Source organism: Peromyscus maniculatus, chromosome 5, assembly GCF_049852395.1.
Source record: "Peromyscus maniculatus bairdii isolate BWxNUB_F1_BW_parent chromosome 5, HU_Pman_BW_mat_3.1, whole genome shotgun sequence".
In the NCBI taxonomy this organism is placed as follows: Eukaryota; Metazoa; Chordata; class Mammalia; order Rodentia; family Cricetidae; genus Peromyscus; species Peromyscus maniculatus.
This window is the reverse complement of record NC_134856.1, coordinates 104,981,928-104,998,123: the sequence shown is the minus strand read 5'-3', so window position 1 is coordinate 104,998,123 and position 16,196 is coordinate 104,981,928. Positions and strand designations below refer to the sequence as shown.

The following is a 16,196-nucleotide window of genomic DNA, read 5'->3' as shown; positions in this document are numbered from 1 at the left end:
TCTTTGCAAGCCTAGCAACTCACACAAGATTATTCTGGCTTGGGGAAGAGGACTGCTGGGTCAGGTTCCCTACCTCCTCTTCATACACGCTTGAACACACTCTGGACAGCAGCCACAACTCCAGGATCTCTCAAATGGGAGGAAGAGGGGAAGAGAGGAAAGGATGGGGGAGGAAGGACTAGGAGGAAAAAGAAGAAAGGGGTAAAAGGAGGGGGGGAAAGGAAGACCAGGGCAGACAGGTTGAGTTCTGTGTATTCTACCTAGTAACCGGTGACGGCAGGCACAGGAAGACTATTGGCTGATGACTCCTGGCGCCGCCCAATCCCCGGCTCTAAATCGCTCAATGGAAATTAGGAGACTTGCACGCGGAGTGGGTCGGCGGAGGTCTGTGGCTGCGAGTGCCCGCACTTCGTGACTAATGGAGAGCGGAAAGTTCTTTCCTCTGGTCTACAGCAGTTTGTTGTCGGTGGCGACTGTGCCCACCGGCGAGCTGGAGAGAAGAGGGAAGGAAGGATAATCGGTATCAGAGGGTCAGAGAAGAAAAGAAAACGCGGAGGTTAATTCTAGAAGGTGGGGAAGTAGGTGGGGAGCGCTCCAAGGAGCGTAGGGGTGGGGTGGCGGGGTACAGGCTGCTGGGAGGGAGGAGCCGATCCTTGAGGCAGTAAAGAACACCTGGGGGGAAGGGCGTCTCACCTACCTAGCCTTACCTGGGGGTTCACAAGGTGGAGGAAGGAGGAAAGGAAGAGGAGGGGGAGAGAGGGAGGAAGGAAGAGGAGGAACTGGATGGAGAAGTAGGAGAAAGAGCCGGAGGAGCAGGAAGAGGAGGAAAGGGGGGGGGGGGGGATGAGGTGAGAAGGCCAAAGTAGAGAGGAAGAGGAGGAGGGAGGGGAGGAATATCAAATGACCACTGAAGAAACTGGACTCTGGAAAGACAACCGAGCCTAAGACAACAGAAAACTGCCTGCCTGGTGTTTATGCTGTTCGTTTAATAGAATGTTTAGTGAACCCCGTCAAGGTATAACCCGATCCCTAGGGTCCATCTAAGGCAGAAGTTGGAATGCTTATGAGACCACCACAGGGACAAAACCTGCAAGCTACATGAGAACTTGTGGGTGATTTCTCCTCTGTACTTCTAGGTTTCCTGTCCACACTTGACCTAGGAGCCTGTCCTGAAGACCTATGGCACCTGCTGCTTCCCTGCTGGCCTCCCTTCTCCCCGTCCTGGTCCTCAGCCTGTTTGTGCTGGTCTCAGGTAAGGCTGTAGGGGTCTGGCTCCTGTCAGCTTTCCAGAAAGCAATGCCCACAGCTCTGCTGAGGGACAGTCGGGGAGAAGGACCACTGCTGTGTCGGCTCATCCTTCTATTCTGAATGTGCACACAGGATGGATCCCAGTTTTGTCCTACAGAAATGCAGCAAGCACCTAAAAGGAGACCTGTAAATACGCCTGTAAAATTTCAAGTGGAAACATTCAAAAGAGTTAAAAACAGATGAAGTAGATTTTAATGATATATATTGTTTAACTCCACATCATCAAATACTAATACTTAAATGCTTACCTTGCCAGGTGTGGTGGTGTACACCTATAAACTTGGGCAACTGAGACAAGACTGCCATGAGTTCAAGGCCAGCCAGGGGTACATAACAAGACGCTGTCTCATAAAACAAAACAAGGGGGCTGGGAATGTGGCTCAGTTGGTAGAGTGCTTTGAACCCTGGGTCTGTGCCACACTCAGGCACCGGGCTGAAGAACAAGTCATTCTGAGCACTGGGTCTACTGTGTGTGTGTGCTCAGGGTGACCTCAGTGTTCTGTTCATGTGGGTGCTGGTTTGTTGGTTTTATTTTGCTTTTGTTCACGGTGGACTTGCACTTGCTACATAGCTGAAGCCGACTTGAAAGAGCTGATCCTCCAGCCTCATCTCCTGAGTGCTGGGATCATGGGTGTGCATTATGCACAACTCAGTATTTTGCTCCTGAAATATTTGCAGCATCTTTGGGTTGTTCCACGAGACGCTGCCCACCAGCCACAGTTACCAGCCCATCTAGGAGGCCCCTGTAGCCTTGGAAAGAACTTGTCTAAACCAGGTCGTCCAGCCTTTTCAGTTCTCCGGGCCACACTAGATGAAGGATTTCCAGGGCCGCACATTAGAGATGTGGAGGTATCTGTTCTAGTTTCATTTCTGTTGCTGTGACAAATACCCTGACAAAAAGGGACACAGGAAGGAAAAGAGGTTGGCTGGGGGCACATGCAGGCCACAGTCCATGGCTGAGGGCAGTCAAGAAAGGAGGCGTTTGCTGTTCCACACAGCACCACCTCCAACCAAGGCACTCACTTCACAGCCCAAGAAGGAGAAGGTGGGCCGTGGAAGACGCTGCTAGCTGGCTGGCACCAGGCTCTGATTATAGCTCAGGATCACCTGCCTAGGGAATGGCGTGGGCGGGCCCCCTCCTACAGCAATTAGCCATCGAGACAATCCCCCATAAAGATGCCTATCCGACCTAAGCGATTTCTCAATTGAGATTCTCTTCCGAGATAATTCTAGGTTGTGTCGAGTTGACAGTTAAAGCTAACCAGGACAGTGTCCAACGCCCAGCTCGAGTGCTGTGAGTGCACACGTGTGTTTATATTGTATGACACTGGGACACAAAACCTGTCACTACAAAGTTCACACTTGAGAACCACAGAATCAAAACAACAACAAAAACAAACCTCGTGTTTGAAGTACGTTTGCCATTTTGTGTCGGGCTGAATTTATAGCTGTCCAGGGCCACGGCTAGAACCCTCCTGACACCCTAGAACACCACTTGTCTACAACGGCTATTTAGTGGCTGGAGTTCCTGTCTGATTGTCTTCCTTTGTGGAATAGCCCAGTTTACCGTCGTGGGACCGGCTGAGCCCATCCTGGCCATGGTAGGAGAAAACGCCACACTGCACTGCCGCCTGTCACCAGAGAGGAATGCTGAGGACATGGAGGTGCGCTGGTTTCGGTGGCGGTTCTCCCCAGCAGTGCTGGTGTACAGAGGCCATCAGGAGAGAGCAGAGGAGCAGATGGCCGCCTACCGAGGAAGAACCACCTTCGTGAGCGCAGACATCAGCAAGGGAAGAGTGGCGCTCGTGATCCACAATGTCACGGCCTATGACCATGGCGTCTACAGCTGCTACTTCCAGGAAGGCAGGTCCTATGATCAGGCCCTCGTGAGGCTCATGGTGGCAAGTGAGTCACTCCGCTTTCCTCTGTTGACTTTTCCCGCTGTGACTGCTGGGGGAAATTGCCCTCCTGGATTCAGACTCATCCCAGACTAGCGCATTTCTCGCCTGCAATCCCCTTTATACAGGGAGAGCTGCTTCCTGAGTCCACCTGAGTGAGCTCTGCTAAGCTGTGGCCATTTTTCTAGTGACAGAAGGAACGGTTAGGAAATGTACAAGGGTACCTGAGATAAACAAGCATTACCCCTGAGATAAACAAGCATTACCCGCCTCCCCCCACCACAAATCACAATAGATATTTCACTGGTTAATATTAATAGTACAGCCCAGGCTGGGCTTAAACTCACTTTGTTGCTAACAATGACCTTGAACTTCTGATCTTCCTACCTCTCTACAAAGAGCGGGGATTGTAACCTGTATCATCATCATCTTCATCCCAGCTAATCTTGCCTTTGCCCCCATTTCTCCCAATTATAATTGTAGAGAAGGCAGTTGACGTGTAAACAGGTGACGGCACATGTTAAACACAGCAGCTAAGTTATGTACCGAGACTGGTGGCCCCGTAAAGGCAGGAGTCAGCACTACGTGGAGCAATTTTGCAAAGCTTCAGGATGGAAACGGCAATGAGACTGGGCATGCCCGGCAGAAGCCATGATTTTTTTAGTGTCACAGAATATTACTTCATACCCTGATCTTGTTCACAACAGAACTGCAGGGTTAGCTGGTGATGCTTGTGAGGTTCAGGAACCCCTGTTCTTTTCCTGTAAGCATGCTGCACTGCCTAGCCCTGCTCTGAATTAGGTCATTGTAGAATGTTTAATTTGATGGTGCGTGCGTGCACGTGTGTGTTTTATGCATGTGGGGGGCTGTGCACATGCATGTGTGCTTGTGGTAAATGGACATGTGTATATGTGGTGTGTGTGTGAGTGTGTGTGTGTGTTCTCACCTCTGTTATGCTTGTAGGAGCCAAAGGTGTCTTTCTCAGTCACGTTCCGACTTATTTTCTGAGACAGAGTCTCTCACTGAACTTTGAGCTCTGTTCTGCTGGACTGGCTGACCAAGCAGCCCCCAGCCTCTGCCTCCTCCTCCTCCTCCTCCTCCTCCTCCTCCTCCCCGGCCTTGGTCCTGGGGTTATAGCCATGTGGCCACCCAAGCTTCTGTGTGGGTGCTGAGGGTCCAGATTCAGGTCTTCACACCGGTGTGACAAGTGCTTTACCCAGTGAGCCGTCTCCCCAGCCCCCCTTGATTTTCTTTATTTCTATTTTGTTTGTTGGATTGATTGGCTGGGTGACCTCATCCTGAAGTCTGTTGTCTCTGAACCCTGTAAAATGTTTTGTAGAATTGTTTTTTCCAGATTGCCCAATTTCGTATGTGTGTGTTGTTGTTGTTGTTGTTGGGTTTGTTTGTTGCTTTGAGACAGGGACTCTCAGATATAACCCTGGCTGGCCAAGTTATTCCATATCAAGTTTTCTGAGTGAGGCTGGAAGTCTATGGCTACTTTGTCTCCTTGGCAAAATCGAATTGAAGAGCCACGCGTGATGGCACAGACCTGTGCTCCCACTCCAGCACTTGGGACTTGGAGACAAGAGGATCAGGCATTACATGTCATCCTCCGCTACATAGCTAATTCAAGGCTAGCTTGAGCTACATGAGATTTTTGTCTCAAAAACAAACAAAACAAATCAAGTTGAATACCCCAGTATGGTAGTGTATGCCTGTAATCGCAGCACCCAAAGGCTGAGGCAGGAGGATTTCTGTGAGTTTGAGGCTAGCCTGAACTACATAGTGAGGTCCTGTGTCAAACAAACAACAAAATCAAGCAGGGCACAAAGCACTGGACTTTAGTGGGTGCTTGGATTTCCTTTCTTTGGTGTATTATTGGGTAAGTTTAACAAAGGAACTAGTCAAGAAAAGTTTGGGGCCATGCCTAAAGGGACAGCAGTGTCCCACAGCCACATGTCTAAAGCTTTCTCATGCCTGATGTTCTCTTCAGCTGAAGGCTTTCAGGATAGTCTTCTGATGACATAACCACACAGCTGTGTTCCATTGCCTTCCCTCGCCTTGGCCAGGAGAGAGATGTGAAACCCTGAGCCAGAAAGGACAGTGTCTTCAAGTAAGAAAGTTTTATGAGATTGTGGCATCCTGACAAATTCTTGTATTATTCTAAAATGTCCACAAGGACAAAGCAACTGAGAAATTTTCCCTCAGAGCACAAAGTGAAGTTCTAGGCGAGCCTCTTGAGTTTGGACAGAACATACCTACACAGAAGTCAGCCATTGGGGGTCTCTGGCAGAGTCAGTGAAACAAGCCTTTACGGAGACAGTATAGACTGGTAGGCGGTGATGAGCCCTGGGGCTGGAGCACAGTTGTGAGTGTGATGGCATCCTGCGTTCTTCGAGAGCTTCCGGCATATTGGACATCTTGGTCCCTTCTCCCATATCAACGCCTTTCTTCCCACCCATCTCTTTTCTTCTTCTTGCCTCATCTGCCCTCCATTTTTGGCTGCAGGAACTTGCACATTCGTTACCCTTAGGTTCAGCCAGTCTGTACTTCCTCTTTTGGCTTCCATCATTAAGAGCAGATCACTTAAGATATACCCACTGAAATACTGTTGCTTGGTTCATGATGCTGAGGGTCAAACCCAAGGCCTTCAGTGCCAGACAAGCGCTCTACTCCTGAGCTGCACCCCTAGCCCAGCTACTCTTTCTGTTTGTTTCTTTGAGACAGGGTCTCACTATGTCGCCTTGGCTGTCCTGGAACTCAGTATGTAGACCAGGCTAGCCTCAATTCATAGAGATCTTCCTGTTTCTGCCTCCCTAGTGCTGGGACTAAACCAGCCACTCTGTTAGCTGAGCTCTGGTGGTGTTCCCTCCTAGGCCTGGGCTCTGAGCCCCTCATTAAAATGAAGACCCTTGAGGATGGGAGCATCTTGCTGGAGTGCACATCTGAAGGGTGGTACCCGGAGCCCCGAGCTGTGTGGAGAGACCCCTATTATGAAGTTGTGCCTGCCCTGGAGGAAGAGTATACAGCTGACAGAGGAGGCCTCTTCACAGTCACCATGACTGTGATCGTCAGGGACTGCTCTGTGAGGAACATGACCTGCTCTGTTAACAACACTCTGCTCAACCAAGAGGTGGAGAGCGTGATTTTCATTCCAGGTTAGTCTTCTGTTCTCTACAGATAGGTCCGGGAAAGATAGGACATATAGCTAGCTCTGCAAATAGGTTGATGTCTGGAGTAGTGCTGGGAAGCTAGAGGACGGTCTGAGGAAGGATCTTTGTCTCTGCAGAGCTGGAGGCTGGAGCTGAACTGAGGCCACATCCTTTGTCACAAGAAGAAAATCGATTAGTCCCAAACATGTGAATGAGCAGTGATCAAGCAGTGATAGAAGAGTGAGGAACAGTGGTCATGCTGGTTCATACCTGCAGCCCCCACACGTGGGAGGACAGGACAGGAGAACAGGCTGGGTCTCACGACTTACACTTGACTACACTTGAACTTGTGGTGATCCTCCTCCCTCAGGCTCCCTAGTGCTGGGATTACAGTATGAGCCACCACACCCAGCACCTTGGAGGGTTTTAAATGTGTAATTGTAGATGTAACCAACCGTCTTATTAAATAAGAAACACAGAACCAATGTAAAAGAGAAAGCCGAGAGGTCAGAGCTCAGAGCTAAAATCTTACCCTTCCTCCTGCGGTGCTCCTAGCTCTCTGGAAAAGATAAACTGGATCTCTGTCCCTCAGTTGAGAAGAGACTGTATGCAGCAAGGGCAGAGCAAGGAGGAAGGCATTGCCAGAGCCTGGGCCAGAATGCTGGGGGCCTGTGCAAGGAGATCGCTGTAGAGAGTTAGCACTCTGCTTACCTCGCTTCCTCCATGGCGTGCGTCCCTGGGAGACCTTGTGATTTTATCCCCCGAGAAGTCAGAGGCCAGGCAGCAAAAAGCCATCGTCTTTCTCCCACCCTCGTTCCTGAGGGAGAAACCCCAGGTCTGGGACCTGAGGGAGCGCTCCAGGTAGACTTTCTCCAAGGAGCGCCCTTAGCCCTGGTGTCCTCTCTCTCACCACACAGCACTTTTCTGGCTCACTTTCCAGAATCCTTTGTGCCCAGCCTTCCTCTCTGGATGGTGGCCATGGCTGTCACTCTGCCTGTACTAACGCTGATCCTCTTCACGTCTGGAAGTATCTGCCTTGTCAAGAAACACCACAGGAAAAAATCGATTCTGTCAGCGGAAAAGGACGTTGAATATGAAGAAAAAGAAACTGCACGTAAGGAACTAGGGAAAAGAGGAAGAACTCAGAGGGTAAAAGAGTAGAACAGTAGCATTCACCATTCTGCAGCTCAGGGCCAGCCTTAGCTACACAATGAGTTCAAAACCAGCCTAGGCTGCATAGGACGGTGTCTCAAATGAAAAAAGGGGGGAGAAAGAAGAGAAAGGACATCACCCTTCTGACAGGTTTGCACTAGACAGAGGCAGCAGAAGGGCTCAGAACTCTCCTAGCCTAATAATTAAGCCTTTGGATCTTTCATTCCAATCTGCAAACATTGCGTCATTCACTTGGTTCCAAGCAGGACTGAATTACTAAACAAAAGCAAACCAAAGCAAGTCCTAATATTGTCCGCTCACTTGGTGCATATCACTTCTGGTTTCCGGCAGGTCTCAGGTGTGGGTGTTTTATTGGATACGTCTTTCATTGTTGTGATAAAGTTATCTGACGGACAGACAGGATGGTTCAGCCAGTAAAGGGACGTGCTGCCGAGCATGACATCCTAGAGTTAAATACCCAGAACCCACATGGTAGAGGATGGGAACCAGCTCCTACAAGCTGTCCTCCGACCTCCGCACCTGCAACATGGCACACATACACACCCATACATACACACTCAGTCAATGAAAATTTTTAAATTAAATTTATGTGATTGAATATTTTGCCTCTATGTATTATGTGAACCAAATGAATGCCTGGCACCCCAGAGGTCAGAGAAGGGCATTGGATGGCCTGGTACTGGAGTTACGGATGTTTGGAAACCACTAGGTAGGAGCTGGGGGTGGAATCTGTGTCTTCTGCAAAAGCAACAAGGGTTCTTAACCACTGAGCCATCTCTTCAGAGCCTAAACGTTTGTTGTTCTGGTTTGGTTTGGTTTGGTTTGGTTTCCGAGACAGGGTCTCACTGTGTAGCTCTGGCTGTCCTGGAACTCACTTTGTAGACCAGGCTGGCCTCGAACTCACACAGATCCACCTGCCTCTGCCTCCCAAGTACTGGGATTAAAGGCGTGCATCACTACACCCGGCTTCTTATACTTTTTTTTTTTTTTAGTTACATTTATTTGGAGGAGGGTGGCACGCATGTAGAAATCAGAGGACAGTTTGTGAGAATTGGTTCTTCCCTTCATGGGTCTTGGGGATTAGACTCAGGCTTGGCAGTCAGTTCCCTTACCCTCTGAGACACTATGATGGAATGCATTAACCTAACCTAGAAAATATCTCACAGACAAGCCTAGGTTTCTTTCCATGGTGATTCTAAGTCCTGTCAAGGTCACAATGGAGGTTAACCCTGTCAGGTGGGAAAGAAGGGTTGGGTGCTGTAGCAAGAGCCTGCATCATTGAAGACAAACCCAAATTCTCTCAGCTGCCTACTGAGGACATTACTTTGTTTCTTTCTCAGGGCAACTTCAAGAAGAGCTGCGTAAGTTTAAGCTTCTTTGAACTGCTCTCTGAAGTTTGTGTTCTGTTGGCTTAGCCAGGACCTCCTGACATTCACCTCTCTGTCACTTGCAGGATGGAGAAGAACCCTCTTACATGCCGGTGAGTGCCTCTGGTGTTCCCTTATATCCTGAGGCTTCTTCCCACTAAGAGGGAACATGAACAAAGGACCCAGGGGCCCTCAGTTGGGGAAGTGGGGGTTCAGAGTGCTTCATAGCCCGCTAATGCTGGCCCCCAGCTTGGTCAGGAATCACTACAGCTTTCAATCAGTTTATTCCTCACAGTTCTCTCCCTTTTCAGAAGAAGGTAATCCGTGAGGAGCAGAGCTCTCTTGTAAGGAATAGCTCTCCCAAAAGTAACTCTTGCTCTTGGATCCTGAATTAATTCAAAAGAAGACAATTCTGTCTTGGGTATTTATTACCTAGGAGATGGTTAGAGTGAACAGTTGGATTCTCTTGTGGCAGAAAGGCAATATGCTTCCTGGTGCTGATCAGGGATGTAATTACTAGGTGTCTAGAAATGCTTCCTGCCCCCAAGACATTGACACTCAGTGAGCCAGGTGAGTGATTGAACCCAGAGCCTCGCTGCCTTTTCTTCATGAGCATTATTTATTTTTTCATGTGTCATCATCAAGCACCAAAAAATATAGGCTTCCCCAGATGCCTTGGCACAAGGACTTTTACGGGTCTCTTAGAACCCCTGTCTTCCCTCTAGAAGACAATGCTCCTGTCCCTAGGAGACAAATGAGCTTCATTATGAGCTCCCTTGAATAAAAATAAATAAATAAATAAAACCTTCTTTGAAAAGGCCACCACACAGAGGGATCCCACATCCGCTCCCAGGACCTCTGGGGCACCACAGTTGTGCGTAGCCAGGAGTCTGAGATCTCGGCACTAAGCCTGAGACTTTTTCTACAGCTGATGTGGTTCTGGACCCAGACACAGCTCACCCTGAGCTCTTCCTGTCAGATGACCAGAGAAGTGTAAGACGAGGCGCTTCGAGGCAGAGCGTGCCTGACAACCCTGAGAGATTTGACTGCCGGCCGTGTGTCCTGGGCCGGGAGAGCTTCTCCTCAGGGAAGCATTACTGGGAGGTGGAGGTGGAAAACGTAATGGTGTGGGCCATTGGTGTTTGTAGAGACAGTGTTGAAAGGAAAGGGGAGGCCCTCTTGGTTCCTCAGAATGGCTTCTGGACCCTGGAGATGTTTGGAAGCCAGTATAGAGCCCTGTCCTCCCCAGAGAAGATCATACCTCTGAAAGAGCGTCTTCACCGAATAGCCATCTTCCTGGACTGTGAAGCCGGAGATGTTTCTTTCTACAACATGAGAGACAGGTCACACATCTACACATGTCCCCCTGTGGCCTTTGCTGGGCCCCTGAGACCCTTCTTTAGGCTCGGGTCTGATGACAGTCCCCTCTTCATCTGCCCAGCATTCACGGGGGCACAGGGAGTCACAATACCTGAGGGCGGACTGATCCTGCACAGGACGAGACCAGTTTCTCAGAGCCACATAAAGAAGCCATAGCTCTCACCAACCACCGTGCAGCGCCATCCGGTGGAGAGCAGGACCTGTCCTTCAGGTCACCTCAAGCATCGTCCAGCTGTCCCCTTTACACGTGCTTCAGGCTCATGCTCCAGCTCACTCCTGCAGGAGTTCAGTTGCTTCTATGGTCCACTGCTGTCACACAGCTCTCTGCTGAGAAGAAAGTGTGAGAAGGGGAGATGTTGCTAGAGTTTTCCTGGTCCTGCCTGGCCCATGGTCAGGACAAACCTCTCACCCGCCAGTCCCGCAGCCGCTCAGACCCAACCAAGTAAACACACAGAGACTTATATTACTTATAAACTGTGTGGCCGTGGCAGGCTTCTTGCTATCTGTTCTTATAGCTTAAATTAACCCATTTCTATAAATCTATACCCTGCCACGTGGCTCGTGGCTTACCGGTATCTTACATCATGCTTCTCCTCATGGCAGCTGGCAGGGTGCCCCCCCACCCCCGCTTTTTTTTTTTTTTTTTTAATTTGCAGCTTCAACATGATGCTCTGGCTACAGTGGACAAGACAGGGGCAATAGGGAGCATCAGAATGTGAGGAAGAACTGCAGAGGAAGGGGACAGATAAATACAAATTGAAGCCATAGATGGAGGAAATGGATCAGAGAGCTTGGGGTGGGCCCCATAGGATGGACAGCTGGGGGAGGTAGGAGCTAATGGTCCATTGATATCCAAAGCCGAAGATTTTTATACATAAAATAAAGATGTCTAGAGTGTGTGTCAGCAGGCCTGCACATGGGAGGAAAGAATGAACAGGGATGATCTGGATGCAGGTTGGCTCGGATGTCCTTACAGTAAACACTGTTCTGAGTCCTGTGTCCTGTGTCCATGCTCAATAAGAGTGGCTTGGGACTTGAGGTTCCTGTGGCTCAGGCTTACTCGAGAGAGTAGCAGTTCAAGTTTCTTGGGCTCAGCCTCCTTCTTCTCCTCCTTGTTCCAGATAGGGTCTCACTGTGTAGACCAGGCTGGCTTGGAACTCCCAGAAACCAGCCTGCCTCCACCTCTGGAGGTCTGAGATTAAAGACACGCACAACCATGCTCAGTTTATGAACTTATATATACAAATGATTAAGCTTCTGTTCTCTCAGGTTCATACCTACTGAGATTTTTTTCTTTTGGTTTTTCTCTTGAGATATGGTCTTACTGTGTAGCACTGCTGTTGAACTCTTGACTCTCTCATCCCATCTTTTTATGTTCTTGTTATCTTGTTTCAAGACAGGATCTCATTATGTAGTTCTGGCTGTCCTGGAACTCACTATGTACTATAGGCTGGCCTTGAACTCAAAGAGATCTGCCTCTGCCTCCTGAGTGCTGGAATTAAAGGTGTGCTCCACTACCCTGGGCTTCACCCCATATCTCCAGTGTGGGGATTATAGGGGTATGCTAGCATGCCTAACTAATGTCTTTTGCTACTTATGGCATTTGAAGTTGAAAAGAGAAAAACAGCTATATGTATTAATTTATATTAAATTAATAAAAAATTACCATATTTTCATATGAATAGTATGCCTTATTTTAAAAGCTGTGTTTGTGGTGGCTATTTCTTCTTCTTTTCTTTTTTGGTTTTTTTGACACAAGGTTTCTCTGTGTATCCCTGGCTGTCCTAAAACTGGTTCTGGCCTCAAACTCAGAGATCCATCTGCCTCTTCCTCCTGAGCACTGGGATTAAAGGAGAGTACCACCACTGCCCAGCGTCTGTGATGGCTATTAGTTTATCAGTTTGACAACATCGGGAATGAACTACAGTCCAGAAATGGAGGACACACTGGTGAGAGACTCTGCTTGGTTTGGAATGGGTGAATCCACTTCTAGTCCAGACCTTTGTAATAGGAATACACACATCTTTGATTTGGATCTTGAGGTGAAAAAGACATACACCTTTCATCTGGATCTTGAGGCAGGAAGACACTTACAATCTGGGCCATGGAGAAGTGCTGCTCTCTGCCTAGCTCTTCATGGCTTGCTCAGCTTGGTTTCTATTATATCCCTGGACAGCCATCCCACAATGGGCTGGGCCCCTCCATGACAGTCATTAACCAAGAAAATGCCCCACCGTCGTTTAAGAAACCGCAACTTAATTTAAATTAAAAGACCAAGCGGACTGAGTCTCAGTCAACAGCAGCGGAGCTCTAGCCAATCGAAGGCAGGTCCCAGCCGATGGCGCCCTGATGCAGAGCTCCAGCTGAGCTATCTCCGGAGAGGAGAGGCGTGGTTCGGAGGGCTCCTGATCAGGAGAAGGCTCTGCTGAAGTTGAGTTGTGTAACATTCTTAACCACGGGAGACTGTTGACGGCCCGATGTCATGCCGGAGCTGAATTATAAATGGGTGTCAGGAGGCGAGTGAAGAAAGGACAGCTGGTGTGTGTGTGTGTGTGTGTGTGTGTGTGTGTGTGTGTGTGTGTGTGTGTGTGTGTGTGTCGGGGTGGGGAGGGGGCGAGGGCGGCTGGCTGCCTATCTGTGGGTCAGGGCGGTCAGTCAGGACCAGAAGACTCGCGTGGGAGGCGGCGGGGAACGCGCTGTGCGAACCTGCGGAGCCCTGAGGTCCGGGAAGACAGCCCGGTGCAGACACCTGTCAGCTCTAAGTTCTTCGGATCCGGTCATCACTGAAAGGAGCAAAAAGAACTGAAATGCCTCCACGTCAACTAGACGGTATCTGAAAAGGTTTGAAAGCTGTCTTAAGCAAGTCAACATCTGTTGTAAAATCATCTTATTAAATTTTTTATTACATCATGATTTATTTTGTTTGCCTGTGTGTGTGTGTGTGTGTGTGTGTGTGTGTGTGTAGGTGGTGGTGGTGGTGGTGGTGGTGGAGGTGGAGGTGGATCTGTAGTGCAGGGGTTCTCCAAGAATGGACATCTGTATGTAAAGGCCCACAGGTACTAAACTTGACACCTTTCCTGCTGTATCCGGAGGCTATGTGAGTGTTCCACCAAATCAATGAACTAACATGGAACCTTGAGAAAAGGTCCAGGAAAGTGAGTGCAGTTGGATTGAACCCATTCATGGTGAACCCAACCAGCCATTAATGTGTGGCTGTTGCAGTAAGAAGCTAAATCAAAGCGCTAGCCTTTACTGACATTTGACTGAGTCCAGATGTGACGACTCTACCTCACTCTCCCTGCACAATACATGTAGCGTTTTCTGAATGTTAAGTGATGACATCATCCTACCCACTGGAATGTGTGCTTTTGTATTACTTACCGATGATATTGACTTCAATTTCTATTCTAGTAAATGTTTATAGATACAACCCACATAAATAACAATTCTTTGGGGGTCTTCAGTTCCTTTCAAGATTACAAAGTTTTATGAGATAAAAACATATGCTCAAGCCAGGTGTGTTGGTACATGCCTTTAATCCCAGCACTATCGAGGCAGAGGCAGATAGATCTCTAAGTTCAATGCTAGCCTGGTCTAAAGAGCAGGTTCCAGGACATCCAGGGCTAGGTGGAGAAACCCTAAGAAACAAACAAAAAAGTTTTAAAAAATGAATAAAAAGAAAGAAAATTTATGCTTGAATACAACCACCATGTATAACCAGGTTTTTGCTGGAAGAGAAAGGTGAGGCATGCTTGTTTTTACTGCCATGCTGGGGCTGAACCCATGGTCTTGGATTTCTAGGCTACCCTACCCCAGAGGATGCATTCTTATCCACAAAGTGAAGATTACATTTTATTTTATTTTTAAAAACCTTTATTAACAGGTACTTGGAATTGATTGACTGTTTTGAAAAATCAAGTTGTAAATTTTATTACAAATTAAAAATGAAGTACTTAAAATCTCTCAACTTCACCAGACTTGAAACAATTTTAAAGCCTTTAAATGTATTTGAGAAAAAGTTGGCTTTTTTCAAAACAAGCAAACAAATATGTTTGTCATTACTAAAAAGGAGACATCTTTAGGTAAGAATAACAAAAACACTCGTGTGGAATAAACAAGGCAGATAGTTCTAATGTATCTGATAAACCAACAAAACATAAGCACTTAAGGTCTTCAGCTCCAGTCTCCATTCATTTCTTGTTGCTGGAATTTTATATTCATTTCTTCTTGTTGGATGACTCTAGTCATATCATAATACCTCTTCCAGCTGCTACCCTTGATTCTCACCTCAGATCCCAGCCAAGAGGCTCACTGTTAGTTTAGCAACCCAGATGATATCCACAGGGCAAGTGAGATATCCAATGAAAGTGAGAAAAACACATGTGAGAAATTTCCTGTGTGTCAGGGATGGTCGAGGAAGACAAAACATAACAATGTTTTGTCACCTCTTGACATTTCTTAGCCCAATGCTGAAGCTCACACTAGATGCTGTGGGAAACAGAGCATATCACAGGGTGGCTTGAGAGCCAGGGGATCCACAAATGGAGGTCACAGATAAAACTGGAACTACAAGCTGGGAGGAGCCACAGCTGTGTTTACTATATAAACATTTACTATAATAGAAATTGAAGTCAGTATCATCGGTAAGTAATACAAAAGCACACATTCCAGTGGGTAGGAAGCTGTCATCACTTAACATTCAGAAAACTCTTGAGCCTACATGTATCGTGCAGGGAGAGTGAGGAAGAGTCGGAAAGTCAAGTGAAGGCACCTTAGCAGCTGTGGGGCTTCGGGACCTTTTGGCCCACTCGTACACAGTCTACTCTACTCAGCATTCCCCCTGAGCTGGGACTGAGATGAAGAAGCTCCAGTAGGACAAGCCCATGGGCAGCTAGCTTGGCTCAGCTGCCCCTGGAATAAATAAGGCTCTGGGCAGGCCTGGGACGGTGGCTGGAGCTTTAGCATCCCAGTGTGCAGGTGAGTGGCAATCCTGACCATCTTGCAGTTCATGTTAGGCGGCTAGAAAGGACTGAAGGTGTCCTAACTCTTGCTTAAAGTAGTGTTTGGGATTCAAGGCAATTTAATTAATTGTTGGAATAGTAAGCTGAAAAAATTTTTTAAGTACACTTATCAAGTAATTCAAGACCCCAACCATTTCTGTAAAAGGTCCAAGTATGAAAGTTGGGGAGCAAGCCACAGGAATACCTGGAGGATGAATGTTCCAAGTAGGGATGATGAGGGAAGCATGAGTGGGTGTGAAAACAAAGAGGCTGGCATGCCCGGAAACTGGAAGTAACTGAGAGGAGAGGGAACCTAGTGAGTTATTTGGTCACTGTCAGATCCAAAGGAAACTCCAATTTCCCAAACCCCAAAGGGCAGTCCAAATACCCAGAAATGAGCTCAGCCTGGATACAGGAGGGTTTCTGTTGGCTAGGTAAAAGCCAGCCTTCCTCAGGAACTGGTGAAACTGGTTCCCATGTGCCAAAAGGAGTCATTTCCCTTACCTTCTGCGTGCTGGCTGCCAAGCTACATTTCAAAGCCCCCACAGCAGTCTCCTGCCCCCCCCCCCCCCCCCCGGCTGCTCACCCTTCTTATATATAACCTTGCTTCTCTCACCATATTCTCTCTCTCCTCTGTCTCCTGCTGGTCTCCCCTCCTCTCACAGATAGCCCTGGCCATGTTCTGTCTACTTCCTTCTTTCAGGACTCTTCCAGATGCCTCTGGCAGTTCTCCCTCTTGTAGCTATAATAAAAATCCTTCCTTTTTCACACGGTGGAGCGGTCATGTTGGCAGTTTCTTTCCTGACGTATGTGCTGCTGTAGAGACCAGCTTCCAACAAACAGCTCAGGAGCTGAAGAGGAGGCATGGAGTTGGCGAATCATCTCTCAGTTGACTTTTTCATCTGAGGGAGTAAGATT

The 16,196-nt window shown here is 48.1% G+C and overlaps 1 protein-coding gene across 1 annotated transcript; it reads left to right on the top strand.

Moving 5' to 3' along the window:
- The first annotated feature begins 361 nt into the window (after nt 1-361).
- On the top strand, nt 362-11,958 carry LOC102906984 (butyrophilin subfamily 2 member A2). The gene is made up of 8 exons (XM_006993167.3): nt 362-570; nt 1,137-1,252; nt 2,866-3,213; nt 6,083-6,364; nt 7,299-7,472; nt 8,872-8,892; nt 8,985-9,011; nt 9,827-11,958. The coding sequence occupies exons 2-8, from the start codon at nt 1,180-1,182 to the stop codon at nt 10,432-10,434; spliced, it is 1,533 nt and encodes a 510-aa protein (XP_006993229.1). The 5' UTR covers nt 362-570; nt 1,137-1,179; the 3' UTR covers nt 10,435-11,958.
- The last annotated feature ends 4,238 nt before the right edge of the window (nt 11,959-16,196 follow it).